General features: G+C 37.6%; 1 protein-coding gene across 1 annotated transcript in view; it reads left to right on the top strand.

The window, feature by feature from the left end:
• The window catches only part of LOC114158575 (clavesin-2), a 38,303-nt gene that overhangs the window by 1,952 nt on the left and 13,744 nt on the right, over window positions 1-22,607 (top strand). The window contains exon 3 of the mRNA XM_028040209.1: window positions 2,828-3,002. Coding sequence (XP_027896010.1) covers window positions 2,828-3,002 — 175 coding nt within the window. The remainder of the gene's footprint in view (window positions 1-2,827; window positions 3,003-22,607) is intronic.

The following is a 22,607-nucleotide window of genomic DNA, read 5'->3' as shown; positions in this document are numbered from 1 at the left end:
CCTGTCCTGCGACAGACTGGCGACTTGTCCAGGTGACCCCGCCTCTCATTTCAACATTAGCTGGAGATAGCCCTCCTGACCCCACTGTTAGAAAATGGATGGATGCCAAATCTTTACAAATGTTTTATGGTTTGATGAAAACAAACTGGAACCATAATTCTAAAAAAGGACAATTGACACAAGAAGCAGTAAAACATGGCAGCTTCATGCTCATCTTTAGATTAGACCGGGGGTTTTGTTTGTCATGATGATGTCAGTTTTGATCGTAAAACCATCGGGTGTTTGGTAGAAAATTTTTAAATGTTGTTTTTCAGTTTCATATTGAGTCAAACTATTGAGTTTTAAAAAGGCCAAACCAGAAAATATGTTTTTTCGGCTGAAGAGAATCTAAGAAATTTGGAAAACCCTTTAAAGGTAGAATGCAGCAAGGTTGGTAAAAACAGAGTTAAATGTATCAGTTTAAGGTTGTTTATACTTTCCAACCAGGTTATAGAAACTTTGTTTTTATTTTTCACACTTATTTCTTGTGTTTTAGTGGAATTGCACAGCATTCATGTCACACGGAAGGAGCAAAAGGTCATGATTTCATCTTTCTTACATCCAAAACAATGACATTTTAAAGATGCTTGCACTCTTCAAATCAATAGCTTTGCTAAAAATCTATTGATGCAAATAATTCTACATGTTGCACATATTTGCTTGTTAATTGGTTGAAAAAGCAGGCGAGTTACAGCCAACAATCCTCTTTTTGCATGTCAGCATGTTTGCATCCTCAAAGCAGCGCTGGGCCTAACTGCAGTTTGACGGATCGACCAGCTGCTGGACTGAAGTCTCGTTAACTCATTACCCTTTGAGAAGAAGCAGGCTTGCTTTTACACACCATGATCACCTGCTTTGAGCTCGACGGCGAACCATAAATCACCTGAAGGCCCACTGGACATGACTGGTTTCATCCATAAACTGATGACAGTGAAAATAATACTATGATTATGAATAACTAAAAAGTTCAACCATGTAGGTTTTTCTAAGGGTAAGAAAGCTGCTACTGTGGTTTTGCTTAATCAACATTTATCTTAAGACCTGTATTGATGATTTTTATTGAATAAATTAGTTTTAAACTACATTGAATCAATCATTAATTTGCATACATTTATCCTAATTTATTATTTACACAATATTGCTGTGTCATTCTCCTTCCTCTGCTTCTCATTTTTCCCCACATGTTCCCATAAATGCTCTGCGTCCGCCATGATTTGGTCCAGATTATCATCTAGGTTGAGGTTAAAGGTAAAAGTCGGGTCAGAATGTGATTTTGTTTGGCTTTAAAAAGAGATCAGTCCTGTTTAGCGTTTAAATAACCAGTTTTAGTCACATATTGACCTCTGTGTCAGTCTGCTTGGTGTTAAATATATGCACAAAAACAATAAAAATGAACATTATTACTGTTAATTATGCAGATTATTTTTGCAAAAAATGGATTTAGATTCTGCACAATGATTTAGTTTCATGATGAAACCATGAGATGAAAGAGTAAGATGATGTCATGGTAACTGAGCAGCAGACAGGAGGCTGACGAATCTGAAGCATCAGCTGGATGAAAATCCTCAAGGATCCACTGAGGCACCAACTTATGTTGCTGATTTCTGCAGGAGCCTTCATTACTGGCAATTAAGGTCTAAGATCCAACATGATTGAAAAGCAAATAAAAGTGAGCAGAAGGCTAGCTGTGAATTTAGCTAACAAGGTCTCTGCAGCCTGAGAGCTTGAACATGTCAGCATTTTGTGATGCTAAAAACATACATTTATGTGTATCTTATTTGGTTTTAGTACACAAACTGATTAACATTTGTGAAGCAAATTTAAACAACATGAGAGTAAGCTAACTAAAAATTGAAAAAATGTGACTATCAGCCCACAAATGTTGTTTTTGACAAAGTAGCAAGAAAAATCAGAAAGACAGAGAATGAGGAAGATAATACTTTGGTCAGATGCTACTACATGTTAGCTCTCTAGCCTACAATCAGAATGCTGAGGAAGATGCAAATGCAAATCACCATAAAGTGAAACATGGTGGTGGCAGCATTATGCTGCGGATTCCATTATTGGATATGAAGTGTTAGAAGCCAAGCAGTCCCGGTTGAAAACCTGGAAACAAATATCCAGAGCTACAATGAAAATTTATATCAAAGGTTTTTGAATGGCCTAATCAAAGTCCAGACCTAAATGTAATTAAGATTCAATGGTAAAACTTTGAAATTGATGTTCAGAGTCACTCTCCGTGTAAGCCGACCTGATTCTTTTGCAAAGAAGAAGAAAAACCTTCAGTTTCCAGACGTGCAAAGCTGGAGCTAAAATTGCAGTAAAATGTTTTTCTACAAACTATCGACTCATAAATGTTTGCCAGATTTTAGCTGGAAAACATTTAAAACCAGGCATCATTTTCCCTCATAAAACTGTTTTTGCACTTTTTTGTGTGTCTTACTGCATAACACAATAAAATACTGGAGATTTGTGTTGAACACAAACTGTGAATGGACTGTAACTGTGGAAACATCAGCACTCAACACCTAAGGGCAGTTTGCATTGGTCAATTGACCTGATACCACAAGCATGGAACCAGTGACCTTATAACTGAGAGGCAATAACCAAAGAACCATGAAACATGCAGGCAGATATTAAGCCTTACAGTCAGTTAAAGTGTTAGCTACAGAGAAAACAGGAATTATGGATCTGAAAGGCTGAACAGATGAAAACAAACTGAGTAATGTGTAGAAACATCCATGTTTTACTTCAAAGAAAAGAGAAAACCTTGTGATGTTTCCTTCAGATACACGTTTGTGGACATCCTGCGAGCCATCCTGCTGTCTCTGGAGTCCATGATCGAAGACCCGGAGCTGCAGGTGAACGGCTTCATCCTCATCATCGACTGGAGCAACTTCACCTTCAAGCAGGCCTCCAAGCTGACCCCCAGCATGCTGCGGCTGGCCATCGAGGGGCTGCAGGTAAGAAGCTGCATGACCAAACAGCGTCTGATTGAGCTGCTCGGCTGGGAAACGTGTCCAGAACAAGAAACAAAAACTGCAGCTTTCCTCCACAGATGTCGTTGCTGTTGTTGTGGAAGTTCTCCTCATAATTATTCCCAAAGGTTGTTTTTTCTAACTAAACTTGATTTGGACAAGATGCAAAATCAATAATTAATTCATTTTGAAAAATAAAAATAAATAATAATAATAATAGTATTTCTGATCATTTTCAATCAGGTTTTGCATTCTATTGAGACAGTTCTGCTGCATGGTGAAAAATTCAAAATCTTAATATTCTTGGTCTAGTTTCCAGTGCAAATATCTTAGCTGTTGTAAATCCATCAATCTTTAATATTGGTGAAAAAGGTCTAGTCCAATTATCAAATTATTTCACTTAAAATATGGGGAAAATGTTGTGTTATAAGTCAAATAATAATCTACCAGTGAAACTAGAACTTTTTCATCAATATTGAGAAATTATTGACTTCAAACAAGCTCCTATTTCTTCCTGAAAAGTTACTGATAAGTTAGTTTTGTTTTATTTCAAGTGTACTAAAATATTTGCACTAGAAACTAGACACAAATACGTAATAAGATTTGATGTTTTTGCAGTGTGGCGACATCAAGTTAGACATTTTGGTTGCAGACTGTGGAGAATTCACAGTCCCAGTTTGTTTAGTTCATTTTTCAGATGGTTGACCACAGAACGTTAAAAATAGTTTGACCTTGTGAACCCAGAGTGTGAACTGGTTCATCTTCAAGCTGATCAGCTTTTTAGTTTCCAAAGAAAACTTCCAGGGTTTAAGTCGACAAGATCATATGAGATTGGATCAGCCGTCTTCATGGAGTCCCTCAGGGTTCTGGTTTAGTACCAATCCTTTTCTTACTTTAAATACACACATCCTGATAGAGAAATTATACATTAATATAACATTTTATTGCACGAATGACATCCAGTTGTATTTACTGAAAGTATGAAAAGCAAATAAATCGTTGCTTTTATTTCTTCAGATTTAAATGACAGTAGCAGACTTAAGATTTTTTAATTAAGACATGCTTTTAGTTTAGTTTGCACTTTGTGATGCTTTACTTTTTCTGTAATTTTTTCTAACTTTTGTATTGCTTTAATTTTTGTTCAATTTTAAATTATCCCACTTCAACTAAAATGTTGCTTTTCTTTAAATTCAGAGGCAGGAAACACTAAAAAGCTACATTTTTCTTTTGCAGCAGACTTCCAGCTTCACTTCCATTAGTCTGCTGTCAAAATCTGCCTCTTAGATTCAATTCTGCTTTTCAAAAAGTACCAAAAGAACAACAGAATACCAAAAAAAACATCCTTTTTTATTATTTTGCTTCAGAGTTGTGAAAACTAGTAAAACGCAAAGGCACTCAATGCCCTCCTTGTTCTCCAGATCCCAGAAAAATCATTTGTCTTCTCGGTCTTCGGCTCACATTTAACATCATTATCGAAATGAGTTAGCGGAGGAAAGCGCTGGCGGCAGAGTTCAGCTGTCCTGTAGTCAGCAGCCAAACCTGGGAGGAAAACGTCTTTCTTCTCTCTGCGTGTGTGTGAGGTTTGATGTGCAGATGAGTGGAGTTCCTTATTGCTTTCACAACATGGCTGTGAATCATCTGCCAATTTGTTTTGGGCTCCATTAGTCAAAGTTAGATCCAACAGGGAGAGCGATTCTTTAGGGAAGAGAGAGACAAGGCGGTGTGTTGTGAGTGATTATCTGATGGGTTTGTGGTGGAAATCAAAGTCAGAGACTTTTAGCAGGAATTTCACCCAAAAACTGCTGAACGTGAAGAAAGAGAGCGGACAATGTGTCTATTACTGTACCTTTGCAGTATTTGTGATATAAACTAACAAATACTGCAAAATGTAAATGTGTCAAAATGTAGTGATGTAGTGAAACATTAATATTACGCATATTAATGTTTAATTTTTCTCTAATGTTTCCATAAGTGTCTTTTTCCTGCAGCCAACAGGCAAAAGGCTGAATCCACCATGGATATGAAACCAGGCCATTGCAGGGCTGCACACTAGACACTAACTTCTCGTTTTTTCCACTCTGCAACCAAAATAACCTCCAGAAAGTCAGAAACACACAAAGATCCTGAAATGACCGAAGGGAAAAGATCTAAATCAGACCCAACAAACAAATAACCGGCTACAGGCCTGCAACCTCTGGCTCATGGCTGCTACCCTTCATTACTATCAGCAATGAAAAAGGCATTTCTATAGATCTATTGCACCTTTCCCTTCAGGGGAAGTAAAACACGTTACATAAAATTGGATATATACTGCAGGTAATTCTCAGCCGGATTTTATTTGCTCTGTAACCTGAGGCACTTTACGGTGAGATTGATTCAAAACTCAGAGTCACTGCAGGCTGGACAGATTTTCCCTTCCACACTTTTAGACTGATTCTTTAAACTAACGTTCTGTTTTAAAACCTTTTTATCCATATTGAATTTTTAGAATAAACATTTGACACTCTGCATGTAAATTCTGCTTATTTATGCATTCATTTCCTTTATTACACTATTTATCCGTGGAAGGTTACAGAATTCGTGGCTCTTTTTGTAAAGGCAGCTATTTGGACACCAATGAGTGCATTACCTATTCATCCAGTTAGCAAGCAAATACTTTTTATTAAGTCTCCAGAAAATATTCCAAAACTCCCACCTACCAGGTTCATAAATACTTATAATATATACCTGCTGTTGGAGGTTATGATACCAGAACTGCTTAGTACTTCTAAAATATTTGCACTTTCTGTCTTCTATTTAAATCAAAGCATCTTGTATGATATTGCATCATATCTGCTTGGAGTTCATCCAGTTGTTGAGCTGCAGATTTAAAGGGCCAGACACATTTAGGCTGATGAAGGAACTCAAGTGTCCAGATGAGACCAACGTGAGTTTTCATCACAGAAACACAGTTAAACATTTACAGTGTTTCTTCTGAAACTGGGATGCATTTTATGATTTCTTTCATTCTAAATGGTTTATCTGATTAAACCAGAAACAAATCATTTAAATCTCATCAAACTTTGGTCTATTTTATGTAGAAATGATTTTTTTATTTGTTATTGTTTACTAATCATGGACTTAATTTGATCTTATCCAGTTTCTATTGGGGTGAAAATTTACTGTAATTAAGTACAACGTGTTTGTACTTTTTACTTTAAGTTGCTCAGAAAACCTGAACTTTTAGTTTTACTTGAGTTTGTTTTGAGGAAAGTAATTTATTCAGTTAGATATGAAATCTTATCCATTAATGAGTAAAAATAAAATAAAACCATCAGAAAAAACAGATTTGAACCTTTAACTGAGTTAGTATTAAAATCCCCTGGTGTTGAATGAACAGGATGTTGTCATATGTCAGCATGTTTTATTTTATTTATTTATAAAGGTGCTCCTTTAATTAAAATGGTTTGAGACAGATACTGTCATTTTTATTGTGACATCCACGAGCAAAACTTTCTTCTGCTCATGAGGAACGTTTAATCTTTACTGCAACTTGTATTTAAGTACATTTTTATCAAAGTAACTTTTACTTGAGTCCTTCATATTGTAATCTGTGACTCTTCTAGTTGGTCTATAAAATCAAAAACAGTTTAATTGACCAAACAAGAACTTGATATCGAGTAGACACTAATTAAAAGCTATGAAAACTATTTACAAAATTATTTCAACCGTATTTTCAGCAGAGAAAAAACTTATGGAGATGTTAGCTGTAGAAATGTAAAATAAAGTTATACCTAACTGTTTCCTTATGGAGCTCCAGACAGAGTATAAATTATTGATGATTTATTAGCTTTGCTATTTTAAACTGCATTGCTTTCGTGGATTACAAAGTTGTTGAGTGAATATCAGTTGGTAAAAAAGGTGAATAAATTTGGTCATTTTTCCAGAATGAAAACACGGCATGAAGAACCCCTCTGACCCCCCCCCCACACACACACACACACACACACGCGCGCCTGCACATGCCCATACACACACACACACGCCCACACACACACAGACTCTTGCTGTGCAGAGCGATGCGTGTGCATTCATTTGAATCTGAAATTAGCTTCTTTATGTAAGCACAAAATGAAATCCTTCCCTGATGTTTGTCTCCTGTTGAATCAAATGGACTTAATGACTGAGATTAGTCCATTTAAACAAGATTTAATCCAAACTTCAGCGAATAAAAACTCCTCTGTGGCATCATCAGAGTTTTAACTCTGATTGTTCTTTCTGAAGAGGAGTTATTAGAGCGAATGTTCAGCAGAGGAGAGGCTGCTAGTGGGGCGGTGAGAATGAGTCACTTCAGGTTGGAGAGTTTAAAGCAGCAGAATGGCAGCCATGCAGTTAATTCTGCAGCGCCGTTTAGTCGCATGATGGCAGCTTCACACCCGGCGCATCGTTCAATTAACTCCCACCTGAAACACCAACTTCAGCTCTGAAGCTGTGGATCAGGTTTGCTTCTGTTTCTGGAGGAATCGTCTGATTTCTGGACTCATAAATATCTCAAATATTAATAAATATCGATGAGAGAAGCTAACATGAGTATCAACAGTATCTTGTATTTATTTCTGCTTCCTCTTAAGTTTCTTATAAGGGAAACTTGCATCATTATGCCATTATAATTGTAAAATGACAATATTCTAATTTATCGCAATTATTTTTGAGACTACTTATCATCCAGTAGAATTTGTTTTTGTGACTGCTGCAGTCTAGTCTGTATTTTCACATCAGAATCTGTCATAAATGTGCCAATCATTTAATTTTTAACCTGAGTTGTTGTAAAACAAACAAAATAACACCTGATGCTCGCTGTGCTTCGGTTCTCCTCATGTCATGCCGACCCTGATCCAGTTGCTTCTGAGCAAACACAGAGCCGCATGCAGACCACATCCCTCACAATCCAATTTGCAGCTCTGCATCGTGTGCAGAGCAGAGCCGAGTCTGAGTCGCCTCCTCAAGGCTTCTCATCTGCTCTGTAATTTTAGTTTTTCTCACAACTTTCTTCAGGGTCTGTTTGTGCCTCTGGGTGTAAAGTCTAGACAGACGGAAACCAGAGAAACAGGAAAGGTCACTGGATGTGCTTCCAGTCAGAAAACTGCAACTAAACAGGAGATTCGAAGAGATCAGATCCCAAAATGAGAGTTTTGATGCCAAAGATGATGGATGTCTAACAGCAGTCATGGTTGATGTTATCAATTATCTACATGTAATAAACAAATTTGATCAATTTAATGTAATTTAGCAAAAATTGGCCCTATTTCAAAGAAGACAAACACTGATTGTGTCACAACCTCAACCATCTGTGCTTTTGGTGTTTGGATGCATTTAATAATATTTAAATACTAATATGATCACCCATTTTCTGTTCACCCTTGTCCCTAATGGGGTCGGGGTCGGTCCCTAATGGTGCCTCTCCAGCTACGTTCCGGGCGAGAGGCAGGTCACCCTGGACAGGTCGCCAGTCTGTCGCAGGGCAACACAGAGACATACAGGACAAACAACCATGCACACACACTTTCACACACACCTAGGGAGAATTTAGAGACCAATTAACCTGACAGTCATGTTTTTGGACTGTGGGAGGAAGCCGGAGTACCCGGAGAGAACCCACGCATGCACAGGGAGAACATGCAAACTCCATGCAGAAAGACCCTGGCCGGGAATCGAACCCAGGACCTTCTTGCTGCAAGGCAACAGTGCTACCAAGTGCGCCACTGTGCAGCCTTAATATGATTACATGTTGTAATAATATTAGACAGTAAGAAAAACAACAGCAGATCAGTTTGATTGGATTTACATCAAAGTGCTACATTAAAATGATTTATTTTATTCATAACTTAAACTGGAATGTTGATTAATTCCCTCCCAGTGACTGGATCATTACTGGTTTTGGCCTCTTTCTGAGATGTTCATGATAATGGGCTGTAGTTTGACCACTGTCATTTTAAAAAGTCTATCTTTAATTTCTCTTGGTAATAAACTTGAATCAACAATCATAGTTTACCATCTGGTGTTTTACTATTGTGTAAAATTAGAAATATGTACAGAATTCTGAAATGATTTGCATGATCTTCCATTTTATTTGTGCTATTCGTGGTTTATGCCACCAGTAGGAACATCACTGGAGAGCAAATGACATTTAGGGAAAGTTTTCAAGCCAAATTTGATGAATAAAATCATTTTGTGGATTATTTATTTGCACTGACACGCAAAAGCTGAGTTATGTGAGAGACGATCACACAGCAACGTTTGGAAAACAGCAAACATGTTTTCTTTACGTGTGCTTGGATCAGCCTTCACATGCATGTAAAGAATCATATGCATAGTGTAGTTTTGTCAGTCATTCATTCATTCATTCATTCATTCATTCGTTCATTTTTTCACTGTTTTTAATTTTAAACCAGTTGGATGTAAAAATGCAAACAAAAAGTACTAATAGTAACATAACGTGTAAGAAATCTCAAACAGAAACGCTCCAAAGAGAAGGTTTGTGTACTTGAACCTTTTTTTCCCTATTTTTAATAAAATATTTTGTTAAGCATTAAGTTGTAACATGTCAACACAATTATGTAATAAGATATTAAGCTGCAGTAAAATGGTTTACTCTGTGAATAAGCAAATATAGAAATAATGTGGTCAAACTGGAGCGTTTAGCTGCATGGGTGAAAATATTTACAGGCAACATTTAAATAAATAACCAGCTGCTTTTTCTGCAGACAGTTTCTTTGAAATAGTTAAATACCATTTAAATACAGTAATTACATTTGCTTTATACAAGCACACCTCCACCTGCACTTCTTCACCTCCATAAAAGAGATTATGTTGAAGAGTCCAAGAAAACAGAGGAGGTGAAACACTGGATGATGGGATTCAAGCCCATCCAGTCATAATCCTGCAGGATTACAATTTCACTGAGGGATTAAAGTTCCAACTGTCCAGAATCTGCTTTTCTCCTCAGGACAAGTTTGAAATGTGTGTTTTACATAAGTCAGTTTAGCATTTCGGATTATTTTAAAACAATCAAAAAGAAAATGTTGCAATAAAACACCAACAGCTCAGGAGCAGATCAGAATTATGACCTTAAGACATTATGGCCATATTGAACATTTATTGGTGCATTTGTTTTCCAAACACGATTACAATCTCTACTGTGTGGAAAAGCAATCATGCCATAATTGTGAGATTCTTCAATAATTATTAATAATTTAGGTGATTTCTTTAAGTAACTGAAGTGATTAAAATCTAATTTATTCCGGTTAGAGCAGCAAATCAGAAAAATCCTCATGAATTATCTGTTAGCTTCCAGTCTGAATAAAACAGCTGCTTATTTTACAGCAGACTCTTTAAGAACATGCATGCAAATGAATAAAGTTAATGACTGCATTTTAATGTGGCGTTGTTTTACTTCTCTGGTTTTGGATGTGATCCTGCAGCCTGTTAAAGGGCCAGCAGACCAGAACCGCCTCCCATGCAGGGAAGCCATGTTGTTCCAGAGGTCAAAGCTGCGGCTCCGGTTCTGAAAGTGATCCATCACAGTAATGAATGAGCCGTCTTCTCACTCCGACAGTTAACCAACCTCTCACCAGCTGCTGGGTCCATGGAAGAAAAACTCTGGAAGATGTGCAAATACAGCTGCTGTGTGTTTCCATGACGATGTGGCGTAAAGTACAAGGACTCAATCCGCTCATCACGTTTAGATCACTCTAACCGACAGCTCCGCTTGAAATCATTAAAGAGTTTTGGTAGATTTCAGAGTTATTTCTGAAACAAAAAATTATTCAGTTGCCACGCTCCATATTTCTGCAGTCAGATATTATAACTGCAGAAATAAATCATTTATTTCAGTTTATTTTAAATAAAATAAATGTATTTATTTCTATGTGTTTCATAGATGACCCCTAAAAATGTCAATAATTCCTGAATTAATATAGCAATAATTACATATTTGTTTTAGCTCTTCTCAGTTTTGAACAATCCATTAGAGAAATGGAGAAAACAGTTTTAAAGTTTGATTGATCGGGTCCTTTTATGCCTCTAATTACATCTCATCATCTCATGAGTCAATAAAAATCTACAAAAATACATGTAAGCACATTTTATACATTAGTATAAAAAATTATTTTATGAGTTTTTAAGGCATAAATGCATACATTTTCCTCTAATACCAAATAAGCTGTATTATTTATTTATTTATTTATTCCTAACAATACTTCTACATAAAGTAAGCTACTTTTGACCATTTTTTAAAATTTATTCCCATCCTTTCTTTATTTTTTTTGTCTAACATGAGCCTTAGCCATGAATAAATACCTTGAAATGTTTGAACATATATTTAATCTGGTTTGGTGTTTAGGAAACATCTATGAGATTCTTCTAAATACCAAACAACCTGAAATAAAAGTTGGCGTTGTGCAATAGTCATTGATTAAAAATACAAAGGCTTTTACTTTCTATTAAAGTCAAATAAAAACATTTTTCCTGAAAACTTAGATTTAAATTCAGAAGAAATCATTTATTTTGATGTTTGTTGTTTTATGTGTTTCCATTCAACACACTTTAACTGAGGCTCAGTGAGAAGAAATAAAACATTTTGTGAAGCATCAAATTCTGTCACATCTAGTGTTTATGTTTTATTTTGTTGTTCGTCTTGCATGAAAGGTATAAAGTTTACAACAGAAGCATCCTTCCTCGTGGTGGCAGACTGTAAAGTCACCACCTTGGTATGGAGTTGGGTCCTGCAGGCCGAGTTAAGTGAACTTTGACCTGTATAGAAATCAGAGGCAGATCTGCAGTAAAAACATTTACTGCAGGTAACGTGGCTGAAGCTGAGCGCTTGGTGTCACCTGTTACATGCCAATTAGAGCTGAAACATCAGCAAGTTCTGTCCTGATATTGATAAAATATCAATCACGCAGCATCTTATCAATAAGCTAAAAGCCCCTTTAACTGAGCCCATTATTTGTGGGAACAGATCGATGTGGCCACGCCTTCCAGCAGGAAACAACCTGCTGATGTTCAGTCGCTCCAACAGTCAAACACATTTCTGTCACATCTGGGACTCATTTCAACGGGATTCTCATGTTTTTGTGCTGCTCAGATTAGAATGGGACAAAGTTTGGTAAAAAATATTGGGCTTTGACCTTTTCAGTGAATAAATGAGAAATAAAACTCAGTAAATTGTGAAGCAAATGAAGCTGAAATGGAGAAAATATTCAGTTCCATGATCAGAAAAGGAGTTGATGTAGAAAGAAGTGAAGTAATCTTTTGTTCGCTCCTCCTCTCTGGCCTCCCACCTTTTACTTTCTGTGTTCCTGCCCCTCCCCCACCTCTTTCTTTAATAACATCATCGCCCTCCCGTTCCTCCTGTCTGCCTCACTTCAGCCACTCCATCCTTCTTTCAGCAGAGACAATAGTGGCAGAGCCTTTTGTCTGCGACGACCGCAGCGTTCAGCCACGTAGCTGTTGATTTAGTGGAAACATCAGTCAGTCTTCTGCACCAGAAATGCTCAGTTTTTCTGCTGAAATCAAAATCTGAGCGAATCGAAAACGTCTTCAGTTTTCTTCTCACTTTTCTCCTCAAACAAGCATCATCAGGCGGTTTCCAGCCTTCCTCTTAACCCCCCGCCTTTCTTCCTCTTCCTCCGTCTTCCAAGGCCCCCTCCTGCTTCATCCCACCCTTGCTTCGTTACCACGGCAACATGTCCTACTGCCTCGCTATCTGCTTTGCCCTCTCCTCCAGATGGGCTCCCTTTTGTTGTGTGTTGAGACAGAAAGAAGGCCGCTCCATAATTCTCCGCTGTTTTCTTCCCCTCAGTAATCGCCAGCGAACGCGACGTGGGAGATTGTAAATGTACCGTGAGTCATGTAAATAGATGATTAGCTGGTAACGCTGCTGGCAGAACAAAGGGAGAAACAGCGTGGGAATCTTTTTGGGGGTTGACCTTTTCCCATTTATTTTCCCATTTGTAGATCTGCATCAAGTTTTGACAATTCATAATGAAAACAGAAGGAAAAAAAAACCTTTTGTTGTTTCTGTAATTAATAAATATAAATTTCCAGGTTGCTTTTCTGCTCTACTGGTGAAGATGTGAAAACAAAAACATTTTTATTGCAATTGCAAAGTCTAATGAAAAAACTGAGGATAATCCAACTTTTAATTTGAATTAAATCGACAAAATTACTGTTGGAGCAGCTGCAGCTACCAGAGTTTTAATCATAGTAGGACTTTCCTCGTGAAATAAAGGTAAAAAATAAATAATGATACTTCCTTTTTACATATTCCTGTATATTATTTATGCAAACCTTACTTTTGTAGGTTGATCAGAGGATCTGGGAACATTTAGTTAAGGATTAACACATGACTTCTTGGCTCCATTGGGCATAATTCTGACGTGACACAGAGGTGAACATCTCTTAGAAACCCATTAAAATGGAAAATACTGGAAATGAAGAAAGTGCATTGATATTCATAAAATCAAGAAATGGCGTTAAAAGAGAAATGAGTTTTCTAACTGCAGAAATTCTGCGTATTTATCTGTGTGTGTGCGCGTGTGTGTGAGAAAGGAATCTTTCATTTTAATTTTGCTGTCTTTTTATAAAGACCCAATGAAGGACTTGGTTTGCAAATTAGCCTCAAGCTAGAAAACCTGTACAAAACAAAGATTGCTTTGCTTTTAACATGCCACATTGTTTACTGTGCTCTCCTTGGTTAAATAAATTTGAATTGAATTGAAAATATAACTTAATATGCATTAATACCACAACCACTGAAGCTAACATGCAGGGTTATTGTCTTGGAGCGCAAAGAGAAAACACAAGGCGTTCCTGGATCGGCTGCAGCCAGTAGTGTGTGAAGTTGCAATGCTTCTGGTATTTCAGCTTCCTAGGCTGCATTTTATTTAAAATATTCGAGATATGCTCTCATAAAATTAGTGAATAGGCAAATTTTCTGCAAATTTTCTGGAGTTACATTCCACAGAAAACTCTGAATACCATGAATAGACAGCAGTACTCTGCATATCTGCAGTCAGAGAAATGCTTCAAGGGTTTAAGAATGCTAATTTTTTTCTTGCCCTCAATGAGAAAATAAATTTTGAATAAAAATATGCAAAAAGTGTTAAGTATACTTGATTTTAACTGAAATGCGAACATAAACCTAACATATGAAAACAGAGAAATTGTCCCACAGTGAAACCTAAATATCTGCAGCCTTGAACTCCCAGAGGAGTCTCTCTTCATTAGCATTGTTATGTAACACAGACCTCCAAAATAACTGGGACTCCTGTAAAAATGGTGCCAATAAGCCAGTAGAATATGCATGAAGAGAGGCGCGCTGCTTCCTGACACCTCGCAGGATTCGCTGCAGTCAGCAGAATTATTACACTTCTGTTTCAGATTCATATCAAATAAATTAAGGCAAAAGGAATCCTGAGATGTTGGATTTATTGAAGTCTGCTGAAATGAATGTGTGAAAACTTATTTTGAAATCATTAGAGGCTGAAATGCAAACTTGAAAGTTTATTATTGGTGTCAATAACCCAGGAATTGAGACTCACTGAAGTTTGATGTGAGTGAAGAAGCTGTTTACCAGGTTTGGCTTTGCAAACAGTGTCTTCTCGATTTAAACTCTCCATCCTGCCTGCTATCTGTTCGCTGCAGACGGGGACGCTCTGACCAAATGTTCCCCATCTCTGTATAATAAGCTTCTGAGAGTTTGGCTGATCTGAGGTTTTGAAGATGATTTCAAAGAGAAGCTGCCAATAGTTTGTGTTCTCAGCCAAAAATACAAGAAAGAAAAAAAACAAGAAATCACATCCAAGTGTCTGTAATTTGAATGTGGACCAGAAAACAACATTAGTTCTTTGTTCGTGCCCTTAAAATAGAGGGAGCGCTTCATATTTCCCAACCTTTAGTGATGCAATTAGTTAGTGTTTTCTGCAAGACTCTCCGACCTCATAAAATTATAATAATGTCACGTTTTCCCTCCATCATGAGACATAAGAAAGCTTTCATATGGTATTATTTACCTGCTAATCCTAAATAATACATTTTAATTGAGAACATTTATAACAGAAGTAACTGTAAAGCAGTTCAACGTGCTTTACATCTTGAAAACATAAAAACATCATCCAGTCTCCCATGTTCCCATTAAAACAGAAAAAACTTTTTCCATGTTTCTGCAGCTGCACAGCATCTCTACAGCTGCAGGTTTACAGAACGACACTCAGCAGTCAAACTTCCACTCACCAACACATTCATGCAAAAACACTCTGAGCTTTTAAACAAATTTACCAGAGTGGCATTGACTGTGGAGGACGACTCGTAAATATCGTCTGTCCCTGTCAAACCGGTGGCTGTTCAGAAAAAACACACATACAGATGATTCTAAGCTTTTCCTTTTGGTCTTATTTGTTGCTTTATGGGTCATTTGTTCAGTCAGACAGACATCAGCTGTTTTATTCCCAAAAGGCAGTACAGACTTCCAGTTTTCCAAAAGCAGCTTGAAAATGACAGATTTTTAAACATCTTTCTGTCACTTTGACTGGCAGTAAACAAAAATTAGCCCCCCGCAGCAACACGTTGAGAAAGCTGCTGTTTTAAAATCCATGGCTGAGGCTAAAAGGTGATTTTAGATTATGTGTTTAAACTCAGCCGAGTCTCTGAACTGAACAAACAACCCAGCAGATTTATTGGATGCTTGAATATTCTCATGTCAGTTAGTGATGTGATGCAGAAACTTCCTCCTGTTCTTCACTTTTAAACAAAAAAGACTTTTAATCAGCTGAATATTTGTTACTAAATAATTATTAATCAATCTGACGTCATTTGTTCTCCATTGGTTTAAAAAAATGCTGCATGTAGTTTCAAAAGCATGACTTTGGGGTAGCATGGTTTAGGCCATTTCATGTGTGTAAGTTACATGTAAGCAGGTCAGACGTGTTAATGCTCCTTATTCATCTTCAGCTGCGTTTGGTGTTGGAGTAGGACGCATGCTTGGATTTTTCCTTGTGATAAATGCAGTCCAGGTCTTCAGGGTTTGTAAACCTCGGGGGTTTTCTCTATCTGAAAGGAGGCTGAACATTTCTACAGATGTGATGGTTCTTTTCCCTGAAGCCAAGCTGAACCCAACTCTTTCATTTTTGGATGATTAGTTTGGTCCGTCATGTTCCTGGGTTCTCCAATCATTAAGCCTGGCCATTCAGCCAACTTTCAGCCCTGTGGAGAAATCTGGAGTTAATCACAGTTGTTGGCATGTTTCCCTTTCAACAGACCACAGATTTTTAAATTCACAGGTTTCATGAATTATGATGGACTAGCGAGTAGCTCAGGGTGTACCCTAAAAGCACTTTCACCCATTTACCACTAGGGAGGGGACCAAAGGTCTGATTATCAAGATTAAGATGATACTGCTGTTAGTTTACAGTATCCTTCATATGTTTTAACTCTAAAGCCTTTAAAGGTGACCTATTATGCTTTGTTGAACACATTAGGACAGGAGTCTCAAACTCCAGTCCTCGAGGGCCGCAGTCCTGCAACTTTTAGATGTGCCTCTGCTGCACCACACCTGAATAGAATAATTAGGTCATTAAGGCTCTGGAAAACTGATCTACACAAGGAGGAGGTAATTAAATCATTTCATTCCAGCGTTTTGTACCTGTGGCACATCTAAAAACTGCAGGACTGCGACTTTTGAGGACTGGAGTTTGAGACCCCTGCATTAGGATGTGTCTTTGGGTGATACAAAACATGTTCATTACATATTTTGCACAAAATCCTTCTTAGATGATGACATTTTAGTCTCCTCAGTTCTGACTATTTCCATTTCCTTTTAGAATGAGATGTCTTAAGGCTACTGTCACTTTAAATCCAAATAAGCTGCTGCTGGCCACATCCCCAACTCAGTGTTTACACTCACATGTGAAAATATCTGGGGAAAAAATGCAGAATTACACAGCTATACGTCTTTGAAAAGCAGAAGTGTAGCCTCCTGGACAACCAACAAGAATGCAGAAGTGCCTCCTGATTTGTGACGTTACTTTCCAGAAGTTTTTGAAACAGCTCCTTTTCCAGACACCAACAATCTGTAACTCAATGCTGAAAAACAGTTGGGTGTTTTCTGTTTGTTTGTTTGTTTTTTGTCTTTTTTTTTTAAGTGGCTGGGTTGTTTTTAGAAGCAGTGGAAACCCAAATGGAAGAACAAAAACAAACAAAACATACAATTTGCATTGTGGGTCTCCTTTAATAAATCAAAGTTGCACAATTTTATTTAAAATTGCACATTCTGCTTGAAAAAATAACAATAATGACATAATTATTTGTGTGAGACAATATGATGTAACAGCAGCTCAGACTTATTAGCTGCTCCTCAAATAGCAGAAAGACAGGAGAACATGGCAGGGTGTGCAGCAGATGATGTTGATCTTCATATGTCAGGAAACCCCTAAACATGAATATAGAAAGTGTTTCAGGCGAGGCAGGACAATGAGCAGGACTGTTGTCACCACGCAGTGAGGCGGATGTTAAGTTACGTGCATCAGGTTACACGGCTGCAGTGAAAAATGAATTTCTCAGAGGGTTAGTTCAGATCTTCATCAGGGGTGCCGTTCAAGCAGACCACAGATTTCTGCAACCAGGTCAGTTAACAGTGTGGTGTAAAATCTTCAGAAGCTTCAGAAATAGCGACGCAGTGATGATCTCAGCATCTCGGTCCAAAGCAGTTCTGTGTCGCTGCACCTTGTTCCCTCCTTCTGTTTGTTTGGCAGGACAACAAGATCCTTTGAGGCTCAGTGCGATCCGTACGCACAGGCAGGTCAACTGCCTCAAACACACCCAGGCTGCAGGCCAGCAGGAAGACAACCAGCAGCATCATGATACACTTATTAAACACAGGAAAGAAAAAAAACCCAAAGCTTCTTAATGATTCCTGAAGTAGCTCTTGAATGATGTCATTACCAGCCTGATTACCTCTCAGCACTCAGTGAAGCAATGAAGTGAAGAACCTGTGAATGTTAATGATGCTCGGCAGCTTGTTTGTTTTAGTAATTGCAGTAAAGGAGCCACTGTGCATGGAGGATGATTTAAAGGGCCAGTGTTATGTAAAATACGCTTTTCTGAGCTTTCCATCATACTATAATGTTACTGCCTCAAAACAAACAAACAAACAAAAAAACAACTGAAGTGTTGCCATGATCCTGCCATGCATGTTTGAGAAATCCTCTAATCTCCATGGCAACCATTCAGAGCAGCCCTCTTCTGCAACTCTTCCACTCAGCTCCTTCAGACTAGCCAGCAGCAATTAGCAAACATCTGCTGAGCTCATTATAGGAGCTACTTCTCAGTGAAACGCTGGAAAAATCGTTGTTTTACCAGCGTTTAGAGGAGCCATGTTGTGATGACTTCCTGAAGGAGGAGTTTCAGAAAGAGCAGGAGTTTCTTAAAGGGGCAGATGCCCAATTTCAAGGCATTAAATTACAAAGTATACTCAGTTTTAAGCCCTATTTGATATACATTGCATATTTATAACCACTGAAGTTAGCATAGTAACTTGATTGTGCTGTGGAGGTTGGATGAAGAGTTTGGCTTGTTTTGCAGCTGAAGGCTCTGGTCACCGTGTTAAATATTATTATCTACAGCAGAATAACTGACTGACGGGAGTGATCACGATGTTGTAAGAGGACTCTGCAAACGATGAAGTTAGATATTTATAGAGAAAAAACATAAACACTATTAGAGCTACAGGGGGGAAAAAGAGTGTAAAACTGTACAATGGGTCGGATTGATCCCTTAAAACATGATCTTTTCTAGATTCATTGAATAAAGATATTTAAACACTTCAGATTTCTTCAGGTTTTAAAAAGCACAACTAAATGACTGCAGGTGAAATAGATTTAGAAGTAGCTCAGGTGAAATTGGATAATTTTTGTCATCTTATTTTTCAGTTTATGCTTATATTATGAATAATTTATCACATCCAAGTTATACCACCTGTTTTATTGCTAAAAATATATTTTCCTGTAGCAAACTACACAATATGACTGATTTACATCAGAAAAACTCAATAACCTGTTTGAAACTTCTCAGAATCGCTGGTGAATACAGAGATCACCTCATCTGTTCTGGTTATTTCTTTATCTGTTTTTACTGGTTACCTTGTAATATAAAAAAAAGTTCTACTCTGTAGCAGAACACAAACAAATGGGTCGAATGCTCCGAGCAGCAGAGCAGAGGTGAATTGGTCTGATTGGTTAAAAGATCTGAGAGTAAAAGCAGAGATGAACAAGAATTGACGAGATGAGAGGAAAACAGATTGAAGAAATCAGATGAGGAGAGAGAAATCCCAAAGTCAGAAACTCACGCTTCTTCATCTCTAAAAGCAAATAGAAATAAAATCAAAGAAAATGTTTTTTCTGTTGAAGCTGGTAAAAAGAGTTCAGGCCAAACTGAAGCAGCATAAATATGTCGGAGCATCCCTGAAAGTCTCATCCTTGATTTCTCCCATTTTCCCCATTAAGTCCACTCTGTTTTCCCATAAAGGAGGTTTCTGAATGGAGCCGACCAGAAGCAAACAAAGTCATCACTGCAGGCTACACTTTAAAAAAAAGCCCTCACATGACCGCTGTCCCCCGTTTCGAACTGCATTTGTTCCTCCTTTGAGCACACGTTATTTTATTTAATGTGGATTAAAAGTGACAGAAGCAGAGCAGAACATGGAGGGAACTCATCAACCTGTGTTGTACCAAGCCTGAGAAAAAACACGATGGGGGATAAAAAGATTTATGAGCAGAAGTCGGGCACACGCGGAGCGTAGAAGACACGTCAGGTTTTATTACATCAGCTGCCTAACAGCAGCTGCTGATGGACTCACTGCCTGCTAAAACATTGATTTCATCTAAATATCTGATTCTGTTTCAGGTTTTTCTGCAGCAGGCGCAGAAGCTCAGCATGATGTTAATGTTGAAAGGGAAAATAATCAGTTATTTAATCATTTTCTTGAAATATGTTTGCATATATTTAACATAATGGCTTTAGAGTTGCATATAACTATCAGTGAGAACAAAAGCATGAATAGATTTAAGCCTGGACAGAAGCAGTGATCGGTTTTCATGCTGTAAAACGGGGTTTTGTTTAAGAGCAACATTTAAAATCAACATCAGCATCTAGCTAAAACAAAAAGCACATTAAAGCAATGGATTATGGGTGTTTTTTATTAATTATTTAAAGTTTTATTGTATCACTACAAAAAAATCTGCCTCAGGCCTTTCTTCTTCTGTTATAGCTTTCGATTCTGCAAAACTAAATCATTTGCATTTCCATCCAATGTTTGATGTAATCAAGCAACAGAACTTAAGCAAAACAGTAAAAAACTTACTTTAAATCATAAATATTGATCCAAATGAAGCAACTCGTTCCTGCTGTAACCAGTTTTCTTATCGAGGGAAACAAATTTTACCTATTTTATTTGAAAGAATTCCCATTTCTGTGGAAGAGAATCAGGCCCACAGCATCACAGATCCTCCACCATGCTGAATAGTTTGGATACACTCATGTTTTGTTTTACGCCAGATTTTACCAAGGTTTTTCTCCAGTGTTTGAGTTATCTTGCCATTACTCAGCTGTGCTGCCTGGACTTTGTATTTTCTAAGATTATTCATTAAATCCACAAACTCAACTTCTGCCTCTGGTCCACATTTCAACCACCAATCATGACACTGAGCTGCACAAATGCATTTAACCAAATTTAATGATCATTTAAAAATTCACCAATAACAGTTTTGGTGAGTTTTAACATAAATGGAATTTATCTAACAACAATAAATGAACATTCATATCATTTTTAAATGTATCACAATGAATGATAAACAGTATGATAAATGCCTACTACTACTTTATGTGGTAATAAATCAGAGATGTGTTTGATAGTTTTCAGAACATTCATGTCGATCAGACATGAACCAGAACTCTGCACCAGAAGAAACCAAACATGTAAATCTGGATGGAAACCATGACTGAAGTAAACGATGCCGACACTTTAAACGTCTTTTTTCTTATCTCGTTTTATGATCTTCTGACTCTTATTGTTAACTTTAAAACTGATCCATAGATTTTGACGTCCATTACTTATGTAAACAGCTGTGTTGCGTTTAGTGTCCATGTTTGTCCCTTTGGAGTCGTAAACTGTTCAGAGTTATCTGATTGCGCTCACATTTAGCTAGTAGCACAAACGACCAAGAAACGTTGGATTTCAGAAAAACATGTCTGATTTTTTTAAAAGAAAAACAGCAGAAACAAATGGAAAATCTTTGTCCCCAACATGCCTCTCGTTGCAGCACTAATCTTTCCTCTCTCGTCACATTTCCATGCCGCACGCCTCCTCTGCAGCGTCACCAGGCTGTGTGTTTGTGTTATCGCTCCAGAGGCGACCTCTGATGCTCTCGCTGTGTGTGTGGCTGGACAGGTGCTGAGCGATAACTCAGGCAGCGATGCTGTGAATCTGTTTCCCATCATCTGACTCCATCTCGTCTCACCCTGCTGTCACAGCTCCGCTTGATAAACCGAATAATAAATGATCAGCCTATCACTTCCAGGTTTCACTAGAAACTCATTTAAAGCTTCTAGGATCTGCTGATAAACAGATCAACCAGGATCCATCGCTGAAATGTTTTCCTTGTATTGTTATTCCATTTTTGTCCCATTAGACAATCACAGGTTTTTCTCTCTGCTGGCCAGTTTGAACAGATCCGTTTTATGTGTAATCAGTTGAGCCTAATTGGTTTTAATCTGTTCTATAAATAATGACTCGGGCTGTTTGGGCTTTACAGCCGACGCAGGGTTACAGCATGTGTATAAATCTCTCCTGTTTGACTTTGTTGTAGCGTCCAGCCAGCGTCGGATGCTGACTCTGTCCTCTTGCTGCTGCCGCTGATGCTTGGTCCTCTGCCAGCTAATCAATACGCAACGTCTAAGGACTCTTCGCACAGAAGCATTTCAGTGTTGGAAAATAACTGCAAGAGCATTTACCATTAAAAACTGAAAATAATACGAGCCAGTGTATCACTCAAATTAGATTTTTTTTAATAGCACTGACAAAAACGTTGGTTAATGTTGCAGTGACTGCAGTTTGAGTTACGCAGGCGGCTGCATTCACTGTGCTGCTTCTGTAACCAGGAGCCATAAACTGTAACTCTTCTGCTCTGCAAAAACATAAAATCTCACCAAGTGTTTCAGTCTAGTTTCTAGTGCAAATATATCTGTACAATTGAAATAAGACAAAAACTATCACAAAAGTAACTATATAAAGGAAAATAAGGATTTTCTGTGATTTCACTGCAAAAAACATAAAATGCAAATATCTCAATACACCTGAAATAAATGTTTCCAAAACGACTTACAAGTAACTTTTCAGCAAGATATTAGAGCTTGTTTTAAATAAATAAATATTTTATATTGGATGGAAAAGTACAAGTTCCACTTGCTGATTATTTCACTTACAGGAAAATATTTATAAGTTAAAAAAACATCCAGTGGAACTGATATTTATTTCCCTGTATTAAGGAAATATTGACC

Source organism: Xiphophorus couchianus, chromosome 15, assembly GCF_001444195.1.
Source record: "Xiphophorus couchianus chromosome 15, X_couchianus-1.0, whole genome shotgun sequence".
Lineage (NCBI taxonomy): Eukaryota > Metazoa > Chordata > Actinopteri > Cyprinodontiformes > Poeciliidae > Xiphophorus > Xiphophorus couchianus.
Note: the sequence above shows the minus strand (reverse complement) of the source record. Positions and strands in the feature narration are given on the sequence as shown.